Raw genomic sequence first — 26,673 nt, forward strand, 5'->3', positions numbered from 1 at the left:
TGGCATCTGAAGTCTTGCAGATTATTATGCATCACATGTCAATGTCAACCCTAAAAATTGTTATTGTTCGTTCTGGAGGTGTTGCATCTTTCAGTGTGTTGACGCATGTGCGCGCGCGCGCGCGCGTCTGCTGCTACTGTAAACAGCACTGTGCGCGTCGCTGCGCTGGAGTCTAGGGGAGAGACAGGCTCGGGTTGTTGAGGCTCTGAACAAAAGAGGGTTTAATTAAGTTTGCAAGTGAAGGACGGTTGTGACAGAGACAGGAGGATATTAAGTGTGTAAGTCAAATAATTATTCTTCCTTTCTTTATGCAGCCCGATTCACGTTTGTTTATGCAAAATGTTAAAACAGAAGACGTGAGTTTTGGTATTAGCTGCACTGCTAACGCTGGAGCGGACTGGCCTGTTTTTTTTTTCTTCGCCACTTACCAGTAAACGGATCAACAAGCTCAATAGCGTACTGCAGAGACCTTGCTGCTTAGCCCTGATTCTGGCCATTTCTCATAGCCTATTGATTAAAGCTGACATTGACAAACAAACAAAACAAAACAAAAAACAAAACAACGTCAGCAATCCCAGTAGGGTTGGTTGTACATCAAGTTGCACCGAAAATACTAGAGACAGACAACCTCTGCAGATCATGCAGCAGCACAACATGCCTCGAAATCGATTTTAGTGTCACACTGCAATTAGAACACCCGAAACAGACGTGAAGTGTGTACGTGAGCGTCACGTGCGAAGGAATGGAGGTGTAGCCCTCAAAGTGAATTGGGTGTTTGTGGCACTGCAGTTGATATGGTTGTTGATAAGTCAAGCAAACTGCTTTCCAAGCTGCCCTGTAGTAACAAATGTGTTAATATTAATTGTGCATGAACAAGAACAAGCTTGGATCTAATCTTGATCATATATATATATATATATATATATATATATATATATATATATATATATATATATATATATAATGTATGCATTAATTTGGTCCCTTTTTCATTTTTTAGGTAACATAAGCAAGTGTCATCCTCCCATCTCTCCCCTAGTCCTCTCATGCATGTAGACACTGTCATCCATTACAAGTGTGCCTCCTTGAACAGTCCCATAAGCATATAATAATCCAAGTTCTCATTACCAAAGAGTGTTAACCACACACTAAACAAACCAGGAATTGTGAAACGCACAAGGTGATATTTCAAACACACAGGGAGAGAAGCATACATTTATACACGCAGCTAGTTCGTGCTGCAGATAAAACATATTGAGATTTATTGTCACCAGCATTTCAACATTCCAAAACGACTCATAATTCCCCCCAAAAAAACAAAACATTTCAACAGAGCCATTAGTTGTCACATAAACCCATCATGGCCTCTGTCACCAAATCCTCAAACCCTGAGATCCCAGATAATCACAAGGATAGCTGGCTGGCACTGCTTTCTGCAGCTGAGGCTTACAGTCAGAAGTCTGGCTGTGATTTGGCGATTCTGACTGCATACAAGAAGTTCCATCCCTCCGGTGTCGAGGGTGAAGGGGGCAGAGATCTGCCCCCCGGAGGCAGGAAGTGCGATTATGCCTACCATGTTTGGGGACAAGGGGCACTGGCTGAGTCGTCACAGCGATACATGGATGACATTGCAGTTCTGCACTCTACCACTGTACTGACGGCACAGAGACACATTCGTCGGAATATAGAAGAGGGAGGAGCCAAATTGGTTGTGGACATGCCTTCTCAAAGGGTGGTAAGTGGTCATTCTTTACTTTCAGAGCTTATTTGCCTCACCTCAGTCAAGCAACTTTTTTTTTAACCGAGGCTGCCAGTCCCTAACATTCTGCCAAACATCTCCTAATTTTCTGTGAACTAACCCTTAAATGTTCCTTTTTTCCCCAAAGAGCTTGACTGGGGATGGAGTCGGGACTGTAAGTCCCAACATGAGACTTTATTCACAGAGCTACCCGTCAATCTACAGCGCGGGCACTGCCATTGGCCAGCCAGCTGGACAGCATGCAAATGAAGAGCGGGAAAGAGAGAGAGCAGTGATGGAAGAATGTGAGAAAGCGAGAGAAAGAGCAGATATTGTGGACTTGGAGGAAGAGGAAGAGGATGAGGAGGAAGAAGATTTGGATGGAAGGAGACATAACCTTAATGAATCAGCAGGCAAGTTTATGATGACCTTGTATGGGAGATATTGTTTGTTCCTTGCTTCTCCTGCAGTGATAGTCAAAATATAAATTCAAATTTGATCCGTCTCTCTCAGGAGTCTTCTCAATGGATGAGGATTCTCTGTCCCGGGACTGTGAACCCTTCTTTGAGTCTGATGGGGAAGAGGAGAGCACTGATGGTGAGAAGCCATGTTATGAAAAATTGTTTCAAACACACATGACTCTTCATGTAGTAATTGTCTGCGCAAATGGCAGCAACAAACGGAATTCAAATCTTTTGGTTTGAGTTGACTGTCCGGACATAACAACATTGGCTGACTCAACCAATTGCATAACTGTAGGGCAGGACTACCTGTTTACCCAAGCAATGGAAGATGGTGGAGTGCTTGAAACTAGTTTTAGGATGCCATCATTTTTTAAACTCTGTTTGGTGATGTTAGTGGCACAGAAATGACACTCTTCACCTTTTAAAGAGAAATCACTATTTGAGTTGTCTTTTTTAGACTGTAATGTGATAAGTATGTTCTATCTCTCTCATTCCCAATACTGTTCATTTTATTGCTGTCAGGTTCTCTGAGTGAGGAAGCCCCTCCCCCTCCACGTGGCTTGGCAATGGGTCACCTGGCGTCTCGCACTTCTCACCCCATGGCAATGGCACGTTCACTGCCTGTGTCTGTACCAGTGTGGGGCTACAGGAACAACCATGCCCAACAGGGCGACTCCCACAGCGGAGAACGGGTCAGTTACACACCCACTTCATACATGCCTTCATTCACAAATGTACCTACAGCTCAGTCGCATAGAAATGTGAGCGTTTGTCTCAAAACCAAGTGAGCTGCCTTCCTAGTTAGCTTTTTTGATCGTTATAGCCACACTTCCAATGCCTTCATTCACAAACGTACCTACAGCTGTCGCATATGTCTCAAAACCAAATCGCACACTTTGCACTATTTTATGCCATTTTATAGTGTAGGTAGTGCGAGTAGCATGTTCACACTGAAAATGTAACAAAAAGAAGTGTACTGCGAGTACCAGGATGATGTACTCCTATAATTGTTAGGTAAGTTACTTAAAAATAGTGATCCATTACAAATGATTAATTATTTCTCTAAAATTGAAATCAGATTACTTTACTAATTATTTCATTGAAAGTAATCACATTACTAATTATTTTACTTTTAAGTTTCTTTCTAAAACACTTTTCCACTCAACAAATTCAAAATAATATCTATATTTCTTTCTTGTCATTGTTACACACAAGTCATACTCTCAGCACCTCACATTTCTCCTTCACAATGACTCCCCATAATTCATGTATTCTACATAAATAATATATTAAAAATAAGCATAACCCTATAATATGTGTAAAAGTAATTAAATTAATTGGAAGTCAGTAACTATAATCTGATTACAAGAATTTAAATTGTAATACATTACACTACTTTTTTTTTTTGACTAAAAGTAATTAGATTACATTACATTAACCTGTTGATGTGCATGCCCCCCCCGCCCCCCCCGACAACTGATGTCATTTTGCTTAAATTAGTTCACATATACTATATAGTCTAGTCAAAAAAAGAGTTAATAATGTTGACATATTATAAAGATGTATAATTTGTCAACATTATGAACAATTTTGAACAGCACACTATATGGTAAATGTGAACTAATTTAAGCAAAGTAAAGCCAAACACATTGGTGGGGTCAATATATTACTTTTTTTTTGGGGGGGGGGGATTTTTTCACCTTTTTCACCCAATTTGGAATGCCCAATTCCCAGTGCGCTTTTAAGTCCTCGTGGTCGCGTAGGTCCGGGTGGTGGAGGACGAATCCCAGCTGCCTCCGCGTCTGAGACCGCCAACCCGCGCATCTTATCACGTAGCTTGTTGAGTGTGTTGCCACGGAGACATAGCGCGTGTGGAGGCTTCACGCCATCCACCACGGCATCCACGCTCAACTCACCATGCGCCCCACCGAGAACGAACCACATTATAGCGACCACAAGGATGTTACCCCATGTGACTCTACCCTCCCTAGCAACCGGGCCAATTTGGTTGCTTAGGAGACCTGGCTGGAGTCACTCAGCACACCCTGGGATTGCAAAGTCCAGACATTAATTACTTTGTAAATGGATTACATACTACACTGACTACTATATCCAGCAAAACGGAGTGTGGAATGTTGGACACTTCATGCACTCAGTGGTCACGGCTTGCTCTACAGTAGGGACTTAAAGCAACAGCTGCAGACGGGACAGCTAGCCAGGTATTCAATCATTCTCACATTAATTTATTCCTTCCAAAAAAATTATAATTTAAAACAGCAAGAGAAGGGTTGCTTTTAGTGTTAATGGAATAGTTCATCCTAAAAAGAAAATTTGCTCATCATTTACTCACCCTCATGCCATCCCAGATGTGTATGACTTTTTTTGTTCTGCAGAACACAAATGTATATTTTTAGAAGAATATACCGGCTCTGTAGGTCATCACAATGCAAGTGAATGGGTACCTAAATTTTGAAGCTCCAAAATGCACATAAAGCCAGCGTAAATGTAATCCATAAGACTCCAGTGGTTAAATCCCTGTCTTCAGAAGTGATATGATTAGTGTGGGTGAGAAACGGATCAATATTTAAGTCCTTTTTTACCATAAATTCTCCTTCCTGCCCACTATGTGGCAATATGCACGAAGATTGTGAATTGCCAAAAATAAAACAATAAAAATGTAAAAGTGGAGATTTATAGTAAAAAAGGACTTCTGTTTCTCACCCACACTTATCATATAGCTTCTGAAGATATACTGTAGATTTAACCTCTGGAGACTTATGGATTACTTTTACACTGCCTATATACAGTATGCTTTTGAACCTTCATCCATTCACTAACATTGTGAGGACCTACAGAACTGAAATATTCTTCTAAAAATTCTAAAAAGTTTGTGTTCTGCAGTAGAAAGAAAGTCATACACATCTGGGATGGCATGAGAGTGAGTAAATGATAAGATCATTTTTATTTTTGGGTGAACTATCCCTTTAAATTACACCAACTGTAAGGAGGAGAGTTTTTACTCTTAAACGATGTCAATATAAAAAAACAAAAAGATGATTTTTTTCATCCAGAAGTCTATTCTAACCAACCGTGGGTAATAATGTCAACATATACGTTTTGAGGAGGTTGTTAAGGGCAAATACTGTGTTCACTTCGAAATATCTCTTGTAAATCTCGTTACCTAATCTGTCACATAATATAGAATATGTGGCAAAGTAGCGATTCTCCTCTAGACGGTAGCGAATAAAATTTGCGAATGTGCAATAGCACACAGAATGACGTAGCAGTGCTGTCAACAGCAGTTGCTTAAAGTCCCTAGTATTTAGTGGAAGGGGTGGGGTTACCTAACTGCAATGCTGGCCTGGAAAAACTGTTGTTATAATGGCGAATGTAGCAACTATGAATCGTCTGTGAAGACAGCACCATACAAATGTGAGTTGGATGCTTAATCATCACCCCATGCTGTGTGAATATGTATGTTATTTGAGATATGTGTGATGAGCTGAGTTTGGCTAACACGCTAAATCTAGCAGCAGTACATCACGTTTTTTTAAAACGTCACTTCCGTCAGCTGAAAAACAATGAATGCTTCAGTGTAGTAACAAACGTTATTGATTAATTTGGGACAGTAACACACTTTAAAATTAATACACTAGATGGCTGAGTGTATAGTGTAACACAGCTATAGATATGTCAATGCAAGTATGTTTTTATTTTATACTAAAATCCATCGACAGTCAACAGATCTATATGACTAAAAATGTGCTGTTTTAACCAACATTATTAACATAAGAAGCACCATTTGTATAGCTGTTAACAGAGTAGTCGTCTGTGAAGAGTCACTTATTAGCTTCTTAGCATCTCAAATCAGTCACTTAATAGCTTCCATTTTAATATTTGTACACAAACTGCCCATTAAGGTATTACAACAAATTTGCTGACTAGTTTTGATATAGCCATCATGACAAAACAAAATCTATTAGTTTGTTACATAGTCAAAGTCAAAGTATACTTTATTGTCCTCAAGGGGAAATTTGGTGTGACTCTATGTTGCTACATGTCATTGAACATTAAAAATTACTCGCAGTATGGCACAAACAGACAATAAAAAGACATTCAGTCATTGTTAACTGCTTTTAAAAATTTGCACTGATACAGGTTCAAATTAGTTCTTAAACCTATTTAATTTATAGAAAATGGAGAAAGTATTTTATGAAATGTTTTCTAACATGTCATAATTTGTTAGTTGTAGGGTAATTGCGTATAAACTTGTGTTTAGCTTGATGGAAATGGGCTCTTGTTTTGTAGGTGGGCTGTGCAGATCTGGATCACATAGCTGCCAGTATGAAAGCCCTGCTGGTCCCAGGTGCCACCGACGGAACTGAGATGTTTGGAGCACTGCCACGACCTCGCCTTAACACGGGCGACTTCTCTCTCAAGCACTGAGAGAGGGCCAATGTTTGTATGTATGTTTGAGTGTGTGCATGCATGGGAAAGAGAGGATGACGACCTGTGAGCTTGTTTGTGTTCAAAAGTTAATTGAGCAGAACTGGAGTTTAAAAGACACAATTAAACATGGTTTAGTGGATGTTTTTAGCAAAGACATTGTTGCCAAATCTGAAGCTTCTCTTGCATATCATAAGTATTTCTATTGCGCTGAAAGTGGCAGAACTTTTTCCAAACCTTATATTCATATGAGAAGCAAGATGAGAGGGGTTTGAATAGCGTGGTCTAAATTGGAAACTTTTTGATGGCTTAGACTGAATGGTTGTGGCAGACCTTAGTTGTGTATTGCATTTCATTATGAGAAACACTAACAGAGCAAATGTACATCATTGCATTACTTGTCACACCCAGTATCTGTCCTCTGCAGTGTGGGATTTATTGATCATATATGAACCTATTTACCCACTGAGATACACATCCATCACCAGAGGAGCATTGTACATTTGCAAACACTACATGCGCTTAAAGATATATACTGCTGCATTCAGCTTTGAATTCAGTGGTTAATATTCATGGCAGGATTGCCAAAGCTGACTAGATGTTAATGTGAATGCTTACAAATGATGTCACTCTCTGCCACACTCACCTGCATTTAAAATACTGTCATGAAGACTTTCTGAATCAATGCTTTGTGAAGCAAATGGACAATGAGAGGAGGCATGTTCTTTCAGGGCTGTTGCTTCTAAACGTTCTGACATCATTAAGCTTCAAAAACATGAATGTTTGGGGTTTTCAACTGCAAAAATGAAGTGCATTTCTGCTATTTAACTGATGTGCTTGAACAGTGATGAAGCAGAGATGCCAAATGTTGCATTGTTGATTAGTGTCATAGCTTCTCTAAAAAACCTTGCCAGATTGAAGGAATAAAGATTTTAAATATGAGGGTTTACAACACTACAAAAGTAGCTATGTGTCCATTTTAAACATTTCCCAACTGTTCAATGTTTAGGTAATGAGTTTTTGGAATAAACAAGTTGTTCGTTGTTGAACCCTTTTGTTTTTTGCCTTTTAAATGTCAGAAATGTCTGCCTAAGGATAGTGTGGTTGAGCAGGCTGACTGACTTAAAAAGACTTAAAAAGTGAGTTACGAATCACTTTTAAATTTGACAGCCGCACATTTCAGTCCTCCAAAGCTCTCAGAGTTCAAAGTTCTTAGAAGGGTATAGGGTATAGGGATGATCACTTCTGAATGGAACGCACCCCATAACTCTACTGAGGAAAATCAACAACTCATTTGTCCAGCAGAGGGTTGTGCTGATCCTTCATGTAGTTTTTATGATGTACAGTGGCTCCAAACAGTTTTTGGACACTTAAGCCACACTAAAAATATATAAATGTGACATTTGTTTAAAAGAAAGATAGCACAAACACTTTTCAAGCCAAAGGAGGTTTGTTTGGTTTCAGATAGTGTAATTGTAGATATATTGTTCAAAATTAAGTCAAAATGTATTTGGACAGTTTCTGTTTGTCAAACTTTAGTGGAACATGTCCATAGTTAACTGATTTGTACATCCACTTAAAATCACCTTGACAAGAGTTGGTTTAAAGTTAAAAGGTTTTTTATCTAATGAAATGACACTCATATATTTTTAAGAGTCCAAATACTTTTTGGGGCAGCTGTATATTGTGGCCCCGCAGGTAGGGATGCACAGATGTATCGGCTGCCGATATTTATCGGCCAATTATTGATATCGTCATATCTGTAATAAGCATGAAAATGCTGATATGAAAAACCGATGGTTTATTTATAATTAATTAGTAACACACTTTGTAAAAACACTGTGAAATCAAATGCAAAATCCAGAAATAATAATAGCCACAATATGTAGAAGAGTTGGCACTCCTAAAAACATGAAATATTTAATTTTTATTCCATCGCGTTAATGCAGAAAAAAGGCCATAATTGGACACAACAGTTGAGAAAGTGGCACTTACCTATAGGCTACATGATGAGGGAAACCATCCAAAATGCTTTGAAACCAGCAGACATTGACTTCTGAGACATCGGTATGATATCAATTAATGCTGAATCATTGACTGAATTAAGATTGAAATTGCATTATGGCCTTGCACAATTACTAAACATTAAAAGGCTGCCTTTTAAACTGCAAAAGCAGAAGTGCAAAAATGTTTTTGAAGTACTAAATAACCTTTTTTTTTTACATATCAATCATCATGTTATCATGTTTAGTCATTTTTTGTATCTTTTTTCTTTTTATCTTGTATCTTTCACTGTGGCTCACTTTAAAAAGTTGGCCTGTCGTGTTCAACAGATCCAATCCATGTTCAATGGAAATTATTTATTGTTAGAACAGTGAAAAAGCTTTTGTACCTCTTTGTAAATTTTTAAAGCATTCCTTTAAGTAAAACATTGATCTGATGACAAAATATGTTAAGTTGCAAAACATTGGTAGCAGTATTGTTATCACCCTATAGTTTTTGTAAAAATCGTTATTGTATCGGCCAAAAAGTTTCATATCGGTGCATCCCTACACATTTACATTTATTTACCTTTGGCAGCCAGTGCAATTTAATGAAGAGAGGCTTGATGTGCGCTCTCTTGGGCTCGTAGAAGACCACTCTCGCTGCCGCATTCTGGATCAATTGTCAGAGGTTTGACAGTACATGCTGGAAGGGTTGCCAGAAGAACATTGCAATAGTCCAGCCTGGATAGAACGAGAGCTTGGAATAGGAGTTATGTAGCATGCTCCGATAGGAAGGGCCTGATCTTCCTAATGTTGTACAAGGCAAATCTGCACGATCAGGTAGTCCTTGCGATGTCGTCTGTGAACTGATTGTCAAACACAACTCCAAGATTTCTGGCTGTGCTGGACGGTGTAATCGTTGACGAGTCTAGCTGAATGGTGAAGTTGTGATGAATTGCTGGGCTCGCTGGAAGCACGAGCTGCTCTGTCTTAGCAAGGTTGAGTTGGGGGTGGTGATCTTTCATCCAACACGAAATGTCTGCTTGACAGGCTGAGATCCAGGCTGCTACCGTCGGATTTGTGTGTCATCAGCATAGCAGTGATAGGAAAAGCCATTTGCCTGAATGACGGACCCTAGTGATGACATGTATATGGAGAAGAGGAGCGGTCCAAGCACTGAACCCTGAGGCACCCCAGTAGCTAGTTGGTGAGACTCCTCCAAGACACCCTGAAAGACCTACCTGTGAGGTAAGACTAGAACCAGTGGAGTGTGGTTCCTGTGATGCCCTTTGTCGTGAGGGTTGAAAGGAGAATCTGGTGGTTTACTGTGTCAAGACAGATCAGCAGACAGATCCAAGACCTGTATCTATCTAGTTTTTATAACATGCCAGCATTAACCAATAAATAACACATTATTTTTGTCAGCTAGTTTATTTGATCACAGACAGGTATTTACTACATTTGACATCATATGGAATACAAAATTATTCAGACCCTAGAAATAAAATCACTATTCAAAATCAGTAGTACAAAGATTAATGCTACACAAATAAAAACTCTGATTAAAAATACTAACCTAATATATTTTGAGTATAGACATTTTTTGGCCAACCCAGTTATTTGTAACAGCTGTGAATTCAGAAAGGGCTGACAATGAACTACACTGATATTTTAGAGCATTCATTTAGAATTTAAGGGTCCATTTAGAGTCCATTTAAGATTTCTTTTGTATATCTACGCTGTTGTAGTTAATTAAAATACAGGATAACTTTTGTTGTAGAGAACATGAGTTCTACAAATAATCAAAAAGTTTCTGTTACTTAAATTATTCCCATGGATATGTCAAGATTTGGCATTTCTCTTGTCCTCTATCAATAACTCTTTCTCCTTTAAGTTTCTAGCACAGCTCTCCTCTTTTCCTAACGTCACCCTAATCCATTTCCTGGTCCTTTTTTCGGATCCAAAAGTAGGATTTCGTGCCCACCCAGAAACCAGGAAAGAGCTTCTCATTGAAGGTGGTTGTAAACCGATGAATCGGTCTGACTTCTTTGGAGCCATTCTCTCCCTCCTCCACTAGGAAAAACTTGATGATGCCAGCTGGCTGGTCTATGTAGATCCCAATAGTGGGGCAGAGGGGAGCCTGGACTTCAGTGTTTACCCCGTCATACCAGACATGGTAGCAGGAGCCAGCCCAGCCCACACCCCATGACAGGTCATTCTCACCTAGGCCACATGGGCCATCCTTTGATTTCCGTCCTGCACTTTCACACGCTGCCCCGATCACCACCCAGCCCTCGTAGTCCACTTCCCAGTACCCACGATTGCCCAAAAGACCCTCCTTACACAGCACCTTAAGGAGAACATTGGAAAAGAAAGTTATGCTTGCAGATAACACTAACAATTATATTCCCCCTATATACTGACCATAGCATGCTTACACATGAAAACTATGATGAGATCATTTTGTTTTAAAGGTGCACTCAGTAATTTTTTGTCTGTGATTTGCTGTCCGATATGGCAGTCGACTTGGACTTCTGCTGACACAGATGCTATATTATGCAAATGCAAAAGTTTTCAGTTACTGATTCAGTAAAAATTTGCTATCAATCAGCCATGATTACTTTAACTCATTACAGTGAGTGAAAGTGTCCAATAATGGGGGGGGTGGCACCTTTAAATGTAGAAGTACATGAAAGACAGCAGTGAAAAAAGACTTGAAGTGATACATGAAGTGATCTACATTTTAATAATATCAGGAAATCATTACTATGGGTCTGTTCCAAAACCTAGAGAGCTGCCTCCGAGGGTAGCATTTTAAGGCAAGGTAGGTATGTTAAGTATGTTGCCTCCTGAGATACTTAATTTTGGCCAAATTCTAAGGTATCATCATATGTATCCTTCCCCAAGTAGACTATTCCAGAATGTACTTTTTGTGATGAACTTGGTGGAAAAATAAATCCAAGATGGCAGACGAAGTGAGATCAATTTTAACCATTCAATAACAAAATGTATTGATAAACAAAATAATAGAAAACTGACTATTTCACGCAAAATGTGTATGCTATGCAGGCACGGCTCGTCTTTATGGGCAGGTAAGGGCAGAACCCCACCTAAATATTCATCCACTTGAAAACATAGAACCACACCATAAACTGACTATAATGTAATTTGTTTGCCCATAAATATGTTCAAAATGCTGATATATGTATTTCAAAGCAGGCCTAGTATAAGTTTTTATCCGATTTTTAAGTCATCCATTAAGTAGCTGAAATCTCCGTTACACAGTGTTTGATATACAGTAGATATTCAAGCATGTAGGGCAGAGGGTCTGCTGCCCTCCTGAACTCCACAGCGCCCCTCAGTTTTTCCAATGGAAATCTGTGGTCAAATATGGTACTGCAACGAGCTGTCATTGAGACCCATTGGTGCAGAAATTAATCTGCCCATAAATGTAGTGCCAAACCAAAGGTAACTTTAGATTTAGTGCGTGCCAGCAGTGTGACAGATTGCAAACATGGCAAGCACTATCCATAAATGTGTGTCTAACAGGTTGTCATTTTTATTGCAAATTAAAAACAAATTGACCATCAAAGAACTTGATCCTGACAAGCCAGACAAAAAATAGTTTGGTAATCAAAAGATAAGGGTAGGTGATAAGACATTGTATGTGTTGTATGATGACAAATTGTATGTCAAAAAGCATTGGCTCCTGAAACTTTTGGTTTTAAATTTACTGTGATTTAAAACATTATTATAATTATAAAGCATTTAGTTTTTTTAGTACTGTGGAAACATATAATTGGCATGCACATAGTTCTGTTTCTCTCCGTCTCCTCCCTGGGGTTCTTCAACAACACAACATAAAATAACATATGATTTAGTTTTTGATCTACCACAATTTAACATTTTAAGATTAAGCGTTCTTATTTAGAATATTAAAATCAACATAATGTTCTTAGGATGCCGAGCTAGAGCAAGATCTGCCCCACGTATATCTGTGGTCACGAGCTGCTACTGGTGCTACGTACTGTATGCTCATTAGTATTGCATCATTCCTCTCGCATTACCTGTATTGAAATCAGTTGCGAGTCAAGTCTCCCATGTGCTGTACGTGAGGAACGCTATTTGAATGACGCATTGATTTTCAAATCAGTCTCTTATGAGGCTCCATTTCAATTAGGATGATGCCATAGAAGAAAGCTGTCTATGAAAAGCAGGAGACAGCAAGGCAGCTCACTGTGTTTTAGAGCAGACATATAGAATTTTGCAAAAGAATGTAGGGACTGGCACAGACACACACACACACTTCTATACCTGTGGTGAATGCTCATATCTCTCAGGTCTGTCCAGAACTGGGCACACTTCTTCTGTCATACGTGACACCTTGGCCCCTTCTTCTGAGAGCCACAACAGTTTCTGAGCAGTTCTGTCATCCAGGGAGAGATTCATCCAGTCTGAGAGAGATGGAGAAAAACAACTCTAAATAGCATCTCAGATGGTAAGAACATATAAACAATAATATAAAACTACAGTGGCCCCCAAAGTAGCCTATTTGGTCACTTAAAACCAGGGACTATAAATGGTTCGTGGAACAAAAAATTAAAACGAACGAAATTATTTGCAGAAAGTTCCTTTCAATTGTTCCGGAGTGAAAACGCAAAACGCTATTTTTTAAATGCTGGTAACTGGATAATAACCGGTTAATTTCATTCATAAATTTTTTCATGAAACCAAAGGGTTTATCAAAGTAAATATTTGGAATTACACCACTTCCTTTTGTCCAAAAAAATTAGGCTTCACTCCTTTTTAGTAAAACATAATAAGCATGTGCTTTGATCCTGAAGGAAACTGCTGCAACACACAATTCTTTGCCTTAAAGGTGCACTCGGTAATTTTTTCCAAAGTTTAACTCCTAAAGACATTTTGCAATATATGTAGGAAATAATGACCACTCCCATTCAAATGAAGACTCCAGTCATATCATATTCTACATGGAGAGGGTCCGCACATGGGTGCTGCCCTTTTAGAATCACATGACCAGCCAAATACTACTCGTTTAATCTCAGTAACCATCCTGTTATTTGACACTTTCACTCATTAATTAAAGTAATCATGGCTGACTGTGAATATTACATTTCTACAATAGCATCTGAAACTGAAAACTGTTGATTTTAAAATATGCTGCATCCACTCCGTTAGGTGTAAGTGTAAGTCCAAGATGACCCAAAGACAAAAGTTGCTGAGTGCACCTTTAATCCACGTTGTGGATGTAGCCTTCTGTGACATGCTGAAGACCTTTTGACAACTATACATAATTACTACGTATAAATGCACATTTAATACAGAAACAAGAAAATATATTATAGTAAAAAGTAAATGTATTAGTTGTTTCCAAGTCTTAACTGAATTATTGTTAAATATGATGCGTTGATACAGATTTAATGCTGCAGGGATTTGACTCAGAAGCAGATCTGTAATTAAAATAAAATAAAAGAATTGAACAATTATTAAATAATTAAAATAAAATAATTAGTATGAGATGATGTTTAGTCCAAACGTGCCTACGCAGTGTGTGCATGCATGCAGGAGAGATAGATTTAGGCTATGAATTGATTTTAGATGGACAGTATATTTAAAATATTTTTTGGGATATATTAATATTAAGAATACTCACATGAGATGAAGACTTAAGTCATATCAGTAACCTTATAAAAGCTGTTTTATTCTACATGGTGAGGGTCCCCTCATGTTAGAATCACATGACCAGCCGAATACTACTTGCTTAATCTCAGTAATCGTCCTGTTATTGGACACTTTCACCCATAGATTAAATAAATCATGGCTGACTGTGAATAGTAGATTTCTACAATGGCATCATCAGTAACTGAAAACTATTGTGTTTGAATGATGCTGCATTCATGCCCCTAAGTGTCAGTAAGTCCAAGACAACATAAATAAAATGTTCCTGAGTGCTTGAGTCAATTCCCCTCAAGTTCATACAGATGTCCTTACAGAGTAACCAAAGATCATCACATTAACTATGGACAAGTTTGACAACCAGAAAATGTCTAAATACTTTATCTTAATTTTGAACAGTAAATCTATTGTTTTAATTTAAAACATTAATTGGAGTTCTAAACAAAACTTTCAGTAGGAGAACGTTCATATGATCTTGCAATCACCAGAAAAGTATACAGAGGCTTGCGTACCTCTTTCCAGTGACATTTCTTCCAAACTCGGGAATGACAATTTGAAAGTATGTTTGTACAAGTTTTTTCTTTGAAAAAAATAAATAAAAAAATGCTGCTTGGTTTGACAATGACATTCATACATTTTCAAATGTGTGGCTAAAGTGTCTGAATACTTAGGGCTACTGTATATTAATGGCAAGAAAAAAAGACAGCCCCAGTATGTTCATGGTATAAAGGTGTTTAGTGGTATCAGACGTACATTTCATCAGCTCAGCTCTCGTATTGGGCTCAGGGATGTTGGGCTCATATGGTGGTGACTTTTCTGTGATGGAGGAAAGAAGAAAGAGGTAATTATGTTCTATATACCATGATTACATTATCCTGTTTAATGGAGGCTCAGGCTTTATGTGATTCCACATTGTGTTATTACCCCCTCCCATTGACACAGTTAAGACAGAGAGGTGTAAAGATATCAGCAGAGTTACATTCACCTTCGACGAGTCATGCTAATTATCACACGTGCAAATCATATTGTCAGATTTTCATGACATGTTGATCTGAGTGTTAAGCGTCCAGGTGTGAGGTCTAAGAATACTATGTTCTCCATATACTGTATGTTATAGTGTGTTAATTTGTGATTAAAGGTGCTCTAGATGATACTTTACCAAATTCCGCTGCTAACTTGACAGATATAGCAGAAATAGGTGTCTTGAGAAATCACACTTGAAATCTCTTTGACACCCCTGGGCTATGTAAACTGCGATAAAGAATCTGGAAGCACTTTTTTACAAAAAATATATTTTTTTATCCGATCAAAAATGCTCACTTTTGTGCATTTGGGTTTACTAACATCTGGTTTATTGATATGTCTTTGGAGGGTGGGGTTTTGGAGAATGTGTGTGTTTGAAAGGATAGGAGGTGGTCTAATTCAGTGGCGAAGTTTGGTGGAAAAGAATATATACAATCACTTATAGCACCAGTACAAGTAAACCTTTTCAACTGAGACTGTGAATACTCAGCAGAATTGTTTTGTCCTGTATTCAAACATGTGCTGCAGTTGTCCTCAGTTACCTGCAGTTTTCCCATTTGCTTTTGTTCCTTTTCTTCCTGTTGAAAAAAACAAAACAAAAAAACAAACAAACAAACATGAAAGGACCAACCATCTTAATATGCAGAGACGACTATAAGTAAGACATTTGAAGATTGATTTCCGCCAGCGCCACACAGTGACAAAGACACAATTTAATTAATTTTCAATAAGAGCAGAGTGACTTCTGGCAATACGAGCAACAGCGACCGCTGGCGACAAGATTTGGGCATGGCAAGTGACACAACAAAGTTGAGAGACTGTCAATGGGAGTGAAGTCAAAAGAACTCACGTCATCCAGCTCCTGTGAGATAATAGAGTTGAGTGCAAACAAAATGGAGAAGTTAAAGTCTCCATAAAGGGTCATAAGGTTTGGTGTTTTTATAGTGTGGGGGGGGGGGGGGGCACACATACACTTTCCATCATGATGCTAATGTCAGAGCTGCTTGCTGGGGAAACTTGAGAATCACTGGTCAGCTTTTCATAAGACTTGAGAAATGAACAATGATCTAACTGACAACATTAATCCATAACCATCCCACAAGCTTATGACAAGGTGAGCCATTGTGCAAGTCAAAATGAATGAGAAACAGGTGAGTAAAAGATCATATATCAATGTTTTGAATCACAATACTCTAAGCATAAAGAATAAAGAGCACTAACTAGAGCTGTACATAGGGCTGTAGCAAGTAATTCTGGGCCCCCTGACTATATATTGCTCTGGGCCACTTACCTATTAAAATAATACAGTTTTGAATTTGTTGTGGGCCCCCCTGGACCTTTTGGCCCCTAGAATCATTTCCACCTTTCACCCCACTAGAAGCGGCCTTTGCTGTACATCCCAAGAAACCTCCGGCTGCACAAAAAATATAAGTAAACTCTAGCAAATTTCCTCATGTCCAGCTCCCAAGTTGACGAGTCCCATTCAGAAGTGATCATCCCTATGCCCTATTCCCTTCGAAGACGGTCAGTCAGACCTCACTTTTTGAGCAATTCTTATTGGAAAATCTGTTTGGAATGACCCTACAGCATGGATTATGCTCCCTTTGAAGTGTCCTGTGCAGGCATGATCAGCGCCAGTTAGAACACAGCCAGACGTGCTGAACAGTTGCAGGGGGAGGGTGCGTTCTTGTCCAAGCATTTGATTGGACAAAGTTTCTCAACCTTTTTGTGACATCATGGATGAGTCTTTTTAGCTGGAAGAGAGAGACTGTAGATTTTAAATGCTTATATCTTCTGAAAACAAATTCTGTCAAGTACACCAGCATATAAATTACTAGTAGATATGGACTAAAAGCAGCCAAACTTTGATTTTGATTTCATGGGGTCTTTGAATTCATGGGGTCAATTTCACTGTTTTATTTGATTGTCTGTAACCACAGACATGTTCATCTTGTTAGTGATTTGATGCATTGAGTACTGCTACAGTTTATATAAAAACACTCTACCCTGCAAAATGTTGATTTTTAGCTGCAAGAAAACTGATTCCTAATGAAATTATCTTAGTGATATCATAGTTTTACCAGCAGTACATCTCATCTGTGATCAGAATTTCAAAAGCTATGGGCAGTTTAGCAGTACACCAATAACATTGGAGCGACAGCAGTAGGAATGCCCACTGGCAACATACAGTACATGGACTAGCGACATCAAGCGATAATGTTGCTGGCATAAACAGGGTTTTACAATCCAGCTATCGGTTTGTGCAAGTATACAGAACATGACACAATGCGTAATAGAATATTTGAGGAAAGGATGTCAGCTGAGGAAATGTTAGTGTGTAGCAATGGTGAGAATGGTTGTGGTCCGATTAATGTGTAGGATGAAGTCGAGCTACAATCGCATTATCTATCCTGTTACTCCAACCAGGGGTGGACTAGCCGTGATAAGCTGAAACGGGCCACCGTGTTATGCTTAATGGGCCGCGACAGGCTGAAGAGGGCCGCAAAATGGTGTCGCGATATGCTGAAGGGGGCTGCGATATGCAGAAAAGGACATCGACCCTAAAACTGACCTTTTAGAGTGCATGTAAGCATATTGACAGTGGATCTGTGATGCTATCAAAACATTCCTCTGTCTGAGCAACTCATCCAGCTGGAGACAGCAACATTGGTTCAACCAATGATGCGAGTTCGGCGCGGGCCTATTTGTTTGTACAACTAATGGAACACATGGGGAGATTTCTGGAACATTTTTGAAAACAGTGATTATTTTTACAATTCTGTTTGATGACAGTAGTGGTGCAGAAATGGCACACTTCAGTTTTAAAAGAAAGTACAGGCCATTTGGGAAATACACTGACAATATACCAGCATTTTGAATATTTCTTTTTCTATTTGATGTCTTAACATTGCCATCTCATTCTCTGTCCTTACCTCTATCACTGTATGGTATTTATGTACCCCATCGTTGTTAGCACTGATTCATATAGTTTACACATGCCTGTCAGGTTTTAGGTTACATCTAAGAAGTAAGCTAGGCCTAAATTTATATTCACCATGGACACACATCATAGGCTCTGACAGCCGTTTCTAAGAATACATTTTGTTTCTGCCGCACTTCATTTAAAAATTGTTAGTTAACAAAAACAAAAACTGCACAACTAAACTTGTATATAATGTCCTGAAATCCAGTTTATTACAAATAAGATGAAAAAAGTCAAGGGTGGTTTGTGTTGTGTAGTGGCAAAAAGTCTAATAGACTGCTAAAGGAAACGGTAGATAGTTCAAGTCAAGCTAGGAACTATGTCACCAATGTGCCCCTCAGCAAGTCATGATTGGATGCCCAAAGTTGTATTGTTCTTATAATAAGTCAAAGCAACATTTGCAAAATGACTATTTACTGGGAATCTTGTAGTAAAAATCTCCAAAAGTAACACAATGAAGAATGTTGTCTAATTTTTAGTGATATTAGATAGCATCAAATAAATAAATATATACAGTACTGTGCAAAAGTTTTAGGCACCTTTGAAAAATGGTGCATAGTGAGGATTTCTTCAAAAATAATGACATAAATAGTTTTCATTTATCACTTAATGTCATACAAAGTCCAGTAAACATAAAAAAGCTAAATCAATATTCGGTGTGACCACCTTTGCCTTTAAAACAGCACCTTCTCCTAGGTACACCTGGACACAGTTTTTCTTGGTTGTTGGCAGATAGGATGTTCCAAGCTTCTTGGAGAATTCACCACAGTTCTTCTATCTACTTAGGCTGTCTCAATTGCTTCTGTCTCTTTATGTAATCTCAGACTGACACGATGTTCTGTGGGAGGCTTTGTGGGGGCCATGACATCTGTTGCAGGGCTCCCTGTTCTTCTATTCGAATCTTTTCTATTTGCAAAAGTAATGTTTAGGAGTCTAACATTTATATACTGTCACACTAAAGCTGAAGATATAAATAACCATATTAATATATATATATATAGCCTATATAGGGAGTTACACACCTGTTCAATCCCCCTGCACTGTTTGTGATCCTGCTGACAATTACAGGGAACAGATTGAACCTTTGTAACCATTATCATCTTCGTCATCATCTTTAACAATGACAACTCCAATGAAGGCACAAACCTTAATTCTTTATGGAGAAAATGTTAAAGGGATAGTTCACCCAAAACTGAAAATTCTCTCATCATTAACTCACCCTCATGCCATCCCAAATGTGTATGACTTTCTTTATTCTACAGAACACAGACGAAGATTTATAGAAGAATATTTCAGCTCTATATGTCCATACAATGCAAGTGAATGCTGACCAGACCTTTCAAGTTCCAAAAATTAAAGGCAGCATAAAAGTAATTCATGCAACTCCAGTGGTTAAATCCATTTATTCAGAATCAATATGATAGGTGTGGGTGAGAAACAGATCAATATTTAAATCTTTTAAGACTTTTTTTTTTTACTATTAATCTTCACTTTTACTTTCACACTCTGAAAGTGTAAATGGAGATTTGTAGTAAAAAAGGATTCAAATATTATTCTGTTTCTCACTCAAAGTGATTTTATTGCTTCAGAAGACATATAATTAACCACGGGAGTTGTATGGATTACTTTTATGCTCCCTTTATGTAATTTTTGAAGCTTCAAAATTTGTTTTCAGCAGAAGAAAGTCATACACATCTAGGATGGCTTGATGGTGAGTAAATGATGGGAAAATTTTCATTTTTGAGTGAACTATTCCTTTAACATCCTTAAAACAAGATTAATTTACTTGAGAAGCAAAATTGTATAAGACCAGTTTTCAAAGAATATGTCTTGAATTAAGTCAACTTTTCTTACACCAAATTGTTACTGACAAATTGTTTTCTTCGTTTTCAGCATAAATCTTAACTAAATTTAGTGTTTTATGCTTAAAAGTTTATGCTTAAAATAAAAATAAAACTAATTTAAAACAAATTCTCTGAAAACAATATCTTGTTAATATCTTACAAGGATATGTATTGTGTTTTAAGGACATTTTTAAAGACATTTTTACTGGCAAACAAAACAAAAATATTTATTAAGAAAATGTTTTTTTTTTGCAGTGTGTCCTTGTAAGTGTAAAGGAACATATGTGGCTAGCTATTATCAAAGAAAGACAGGCTCCACACACATTATGGCAGGGAGGCCCATTAGTCCATCAAGCAATCATGAGATACAAACTCGTACAAATGGAGGGTAATACATATGGCAGGGAGAATTTAGCTCTGTGTTCTGGAACAGACTGGCATCATTAATCTTTCTTATTATTAGCCACATACAATGAAACCTTAGATATCCATGTGGAATGATAAATCCATCAATTGGTTTGCATTTTTAGAGGGTGATATAGAGGAGTGGATGGTACAGGAAGGGGGGAAACAGAGGTGATAAAGAGATTAGCAACTGCTGCTGGCAGGTCACTCCATCAGTCAAAGCTTGTTTCATCGACACTTCAGACCTCTCCCTTATAGGGGCTGGTATGGAGGGAGTCGGGAAGAACAGTAGGGAGGGAGCAGAGCATGACTGCCAACATAGTGTACCCATGATCACCAAGCAGGGCGCCAAAATTAAACAAAAATAAAGATTTGAAAGTCTTAGATGTTGATGCACTACTCAAGTGGCCACTGTTTACTGTAAGTTTCTGGGCATGCTGAAAGCCCTACAAATCTAGTTTGTCCCTGGCATATGACTTAACCTTGGTGTTTTTTAAGTGGTGACTTTTGTGGAGAATGACCCTGGACATGAGAATGCTGTAAACAAGAGGTACTTGGAAGGGGGTCTGGGTGAAAGCCTTGTTTCAAAATCCCCTAAGTCCTGAGAGGGATTATCCACAAAGATTTGCAACACATATCTTTGCCTAGATAAACACATCGTTTTACAAGACAGATGGTCTGACAGAGATAGAGATGTACAGTTCAGGAAAGCCCTGTCGGAGAACATGGGCCAGAGCAATTGTCAAAATTTATGTTGTTAAAGTAGTTAAAAATATGTGAATTCCTTTGTTTTTTATGTTATCTAACATGTAATACTTTATAATATTAGTGCCTCTGCAGACACGTCTAGGTAGTATTACATAGACATAAAATCAGCCCTCATAAACATAAAATAAATGTTACAGTATATTTCTCTAAAAGAATATTTCACCCAAAATAGAAATTCTGTCATCATTTGCCCACCCTCATGTTTTTCAAATATGATGGTTTTTTTTCCTTTTGTGGAACACAAAAGTAAATAATTTCATGAATATCCAGTTGACTGAATTCAATACAATGGCAGTAGTGACTCACTTTATTGCTTAATAAAGTGGTTAAATAATAAAGTGAGTGAATAACAACTTAAATAATGGTCTCTTCATCATAAAAAGTGATTGTACACCTTCAGAAGACTTGGTTTATGATGTACAAGTTGCATGAACAACTTTTATGATACTTTTATCATTATTAAGCATTAAAGGAATCTTCCGGGTTCAATACAAGCTAAGCTCAATTGACAGCATTTGTGGCATAATGCTGATTACCACAAACATTTATTTTGACTTGTCCCTCAAAAAAGCAAAAATCTGGGTTACAGTGAGGCACTTACAATGAAAGTAAGTTTTAAAGCAATTTTTGGAGGGTTTAAAGGCAGAAATGTGAAGCTTATAATTTTATAAAAGCACATATTAATTCTTCTGTTAAACTTCTCATGTATTATTTAAGCTGTAAAGTTGTTTAAATTGTAAATTTAGTTTTAGGATTTGTTGACATCGTCATGGCAATGAAGCTGTAAATTGGCTATAACTTTACACAGAAAGTGTTACTAAGTGAGTTCTGACTGACCATCTTCGAAGGGAATAGGGCATAGGGATGATCACTTCTGAATGGGATGCGTCAGCATGGGAGCTGGACATGAGGAAAGTTGCTAGAGTTTACTTATATTTGTTGTGCAGCTGGAGGTTTCTTGGGATGTACAGCTCTACATGCTAATATGCATATTGTTTATATCTTGTGGCAATAATAAAAACAAAAGTTTTTTTACATTTATAGATTGGCCCCATTCACTTCCATTTTAAGTGCCTCACTGTAACCTAGATTTTCGCTTTTTTTAAAGAAAAAGGGGGACAAGTCAAAATTAATTTTTGTGGTAATCAGTATTATGCCACAAATTCTGTCGATTGAGCTTAACTTGTATTGAACCCGGAATATTCCTCTAAAGTGAGTCTCTATGTACTATCATTGTATTGAATTCAGCACACGGGGCATTCACTAAATTATTTCCTTTTGTGTTAGCAGAAGAAAGAGGGTGGGTTTGGAGTGACATAAGGGTGAGTAAATGATGACAGATTTTCATTTTTAGGTGAACTAATCCTTTAATATTGCAAACATTGCCCCTAAAAAAAGTTAATTTCAAACAGTGTGAGGAAGAGAATGAAGAGAATAAAGTGACAGAAAGTGACTAAGAGACACTGCAAGTAGGAAAACATCATGGGAAATCCATATCCTGTTGTGTTTCTTCATTATAATTGGTAAATTAAATGCTGTCATAATTACTGTTAAATTCCAATTAAACCTCATCCAACTTTGTTCCACAACCTTGATCAGATCCCTAACATAATATTGGCATCATATGAACTGGAACAAAGGTGATATCAGCTAATCCTGCTATACCATCTTCTACTGTTGTGTAACGGCATTGCACTTCACCTCTTTTTTAGCATCAGCAGCTATGTTGATGATCAAAGTGATACTATGCGTGATGATTTGAGAGGTAAGGGGATGGATATGATCTTGGTGAAGTGTTGAAAACCCCATGCCGAGTGTCAGCCCTCTGTTGAATGCTAACTTGAAACAGGCCCGATGGAAAATGACATGAACGAACAGATGCACAAATAGAGGGATTCATGCCTGTAAAGGGAGATTTCAGAGGTGTGACCCATCACAGTCCTGAGAATGACATTCTACCCGGTCGAACAGGAGATGGTCTCATGTATTGGTTAGATCAGATCCCTCTGAACATTAATTCCTTGCTGCCTAGCTGCCTTCCAGATACTGCCATATTCAGTAGGACAAAACCCAACTAAATCACAGAAGGTATAAATAAAACAAAGACGGCATTCAGAGCTGTGGAGATGAGTTACTACTGTGAAATGTTTTACACTTCATTACTGCTGTGATCAAGAAGATGGCATGTCATAACTGATAAGTTAATAAGAATCAAGTAGATGCCTCGCATCAGCAACAGATTCCCTATATGTGCTACGGTATTTGTTATATAAGTTATAGTTATACAGTATACAGTATAATTATTTTTTTTTAAGTAGCCCAGTACTGAAAGTAAAAAAAAGAATGGACAAAATTAAAATGTTTATGTTACATATTTATTTATTATATAATTTATATTTTATTTGCAGTGTTGCAAAATAATTAATTACTGTAATATAATTACTTTTGTAGCCAAAATTAGTGTAATACTTTATATTATAAAATTATTACAATTAGATTATAATTACAGATTTTAATTAATTTTGAGGCGAAAAAACAAAAACTGTTCTGTGAAGGTTACTTAAAAGTAAAGTAATTTGTAATATAATTAATTAATATAATGATGTAATCAGTAAAGTCATCTAATTACAAACTTAGGTCAGTAATTGGTCATTTGTAGTGAATTACTATTTTGAGTAACTTCCCCAAAACTGTTTATTTGCAAATATTGCTTGTTTACTCTACTCTGCACTGTGTTTAGTTGGCAATATAAATGCTCAGTTTTTTGTTATGAGAATAAAGCACACTTATTTAAATTGAATTTGAAGCTTAAGTTGAGAGAGAGAGAGAGAGAGAGAGAGAGAGAGAGAGAGAGAGAGAGAGAGAGAGAGAGATGAGAGTTGTTGAGATGACAGATGTGGGGGAAGTGTTAAAGGAGAAGGGTGAAAGAATAGGCGCCATGCAACTAACTTGAAACATATCATACATTTAACATAAATTACATCTGATGAATACTAATGGTTTGGTTTAATATACTGTATGTATGCAGAATGATGTAGTTTAATATATATCTGTCAATCTTTCTAATAAACTATTTGAAATGCTTCTAACTTTACCAAAGTAAATCAATGCATATTTATTCATTTTAAAATTTCTGTAAAAATGCAATGATTTCCTTATGTTATTTACAAGCATTTAAAATGGTTACTATTAATATTATTTATTAGGCTCAATAAAAGAATATTAAAGCTCCTTATATGTGTAAATACTTTTGCATTTTGCATCTTGTCCACTCATGTGTCAATGTACTTTAAATAGAATATAAGACACCTTGAGTCTCTATAAAGCCTAGAGGATTATTGAAATGCTTATCTTAAAATGTATGCAGGACCAAGAGAGAGTGTACGAGGTCTTCTGTGACCATCTTTCCTCTTGATTTATAATCATTTGTTATCAAAAGATTGAACAGAGCAGCTGCTAAACTCCTGTACTCTGTAAAGACTATTATTATTTTCCTGTGATACCTTGAGCTGTGCACAAGAGCTGAAAGAGGAATGGAATGACACTAATGTGCAAGGTGCCCTATTCTCATGCAGCCTACTATCAGTGTTTTATGTTGCCCTCTGACCTCAGCTGTCTCAGAGTAAACGCAAGCACACAACTGTCATAATAACCTTAAATCAAGACAGCATTGTGGTGACACTTTTAGTTTGGGTACTGTCACCAGCACTGTAAATACTGTACTAGACATATAAACTGGTGTAATATGAAGAGTCTAGAAGGATGTCCGGTTGCATAAGGTGTGTACCATTGTCTGAGATTAATTATTACATTTTAGAAACTGGACACACACACACAGTATATTTTCCCTTGTGATCAATTTATACCCATCAGTGAGTTTAATTTCCACATTCAGCATTATGTATGTTAATATAGAAATGAATATGCACTATTGCTGCTGTTTTTATTCTTGCGATATACCAAAAGAAATAAGAGAATAATTATTATTTTAATAAAAAATATATTCATATTTATATATTATAAATAAATTATAATAATAAAAACATGGAATCCATCCCCAATGCCAAATTGCACACATTCCACCATTTGTTTAAATAATTAAATTAATACATTTAATAGCAACATAAACATTTGTATAGACTCATATCATTTAAAAATATAAAGCAACTTCCACTGTTGCATTTGAAGAAAGTTGCAGTTCTTCATTTCATAGAGGCAGTTTAAAAAATATATTTGAACTGGCCTGACAATAATTAATGAATATAGGTAAGGTGATGAGAGCAGATCTTACCTGCTTTCTTGGCTTCAGGCATGATTCTGTTGGTGGTTGGGGTACTAATGGGCATAGCCGGAGTGAATGAGTGTCTTTTGACTCCAAGTCTCTCTCAGTCTCCAAGTTCCCTCTTATTCATTCTGAAAAAGGAGGAGGAAAGGACGCTGCCTATGGGGAGGGGTGTAGGTACTTGAGGTGTTGACCATGAGGTTAATCCTGTCACCTAAAGCATGTTACTCATGTACCATGAAAAGTTATGTTTTGAATCTATATATGCAGTGCAATGGAAATCTGATCTAGACCCATACAGAAATCGAATTTATGACAATATATGTAAACCACGTTTATAATATAAATGTCCATGTATGGTTTTTACTAATATAAAAAGGTCACATATTTGTACATAAATGCAACATATATTTCAAAATAGCACAAAATATATGTTTTCATATATGTAACATATATTTTCCCAAATAATAGTGGAATTTGAGTATATACATACAGTATAAACCCAAATATATAAACTATCATTTTATATACACTTACTCAGAACTTTATTAGGAACACTATGGTCCTAATAAAGTACCCGACGTGGTCTTCTGCTGTTGTAGCCCATGCACCTCAAGGTTCGACATGTTGTGCATTCTGAGATGTTATTCTGCTCACTACAATTGTACAGAGTGGTTATCTGAGTTACTGTAGTCTTTCTGTCAGCTCAAACCAGTCTGGCCATTCTCTGTTGAACTCTCTTATCAACAAGGCATTTCCGTCCACAGAACCGCCACTAACTGGATGTTTTTTGTTTTTGGCACCATTCTGAGTAAACATTAGAGACTGTTGTGCATGAAAATCTCAGGAGATCAGCTGTTACAGAAATACTCAAATTAGCCTATCTGGCACCAACAATAATACCACGGTCGAAATCACTGAGATCAAATTTTTTCCGCATTCTGATGGTTGATGTGATTATTAACTGAAGCTCCTGACCCGTATCTGCATGACTTTATACATTACACTGCTGCCACACAATTGGCTGATTAGATAATC

General features: G+C 37.4%; 2 protein-coding genes across 2 annotated transcripts; one reads left to right on the top strand and one right to left on the bottom strand.

Annotated features, from left to right (window-relative positions):
• Window positions 1–117: 117 nt before the first annotated feature.
• akt1s1 (AKT1 substrate 1 (proline-rich)) lies at window positions 118–7,697 on the top strand. The gene is made up of 6 exons (XM_051716059.1): window positions 118–278; window positions 1,001–1,735; window positions 1,887–2,151; window positions 2,252–2,335; window positions 2,725–2,894; window positions 6,511–7,697. The coding sequence occupies exons 2-6, from the start codon at window positions 1,361–1,363 to the stop codon at window positions 6,646–6,648; spliced, it is 1,032 nt and encodes a 343-aa protein (XP_051572019.1). The 5' UTR covers window positions 118–278; window positions 1,001–1,360; the 3' UTR covers window positions 6,649–7,697.
• A 2,361-nt stretch (window positions 7,698–10,058) lies between these two features.
• Window positions 10,059–25,755, bottom strand: LOC127451679 (tripartite motif-containing protein 16-like protein). Its single transcript, XM_051716546.1, has 5 exons — window positions 25,645–25,755; window positions 15,896–15,931; window positions 15,084–15,146; window positions 12,948–13,087; window positions 10,059–10,983 (listed from the first exon to the last, which is right to left on the bottom strand). Exons 1-5 carry the CDS (start codon window positions 25,697–25,699, stop codon window positions 10,564–10,566), a joined length of 714 nt encoding a protein of 237 aa, XP_051572506.1. The 5' UTR covers window positions 25,700–25,755; the 3' UTR covers window positions 10,059–10,563.
• Between the last annotated feature and the right edge of the window lie 918 nt (window positions 25,756–26,673).

Source organism: Myxocyprinus asiaticus, chromosome 14 (genome assembly GCF_019703515.2).
Source record: "Myxocyprinus asiaticus isolate MX2 ecotype Aquarium Trade chromosome 14, UBuf_Myxa_2, whole genome shotgun sequence".
NCBI lineage: Eukaryota > Metazoa > Chordata > Actinopteri > Cypriniformes > Catostomidae > Myxocyprinus > Myxocyprinus asiaticus.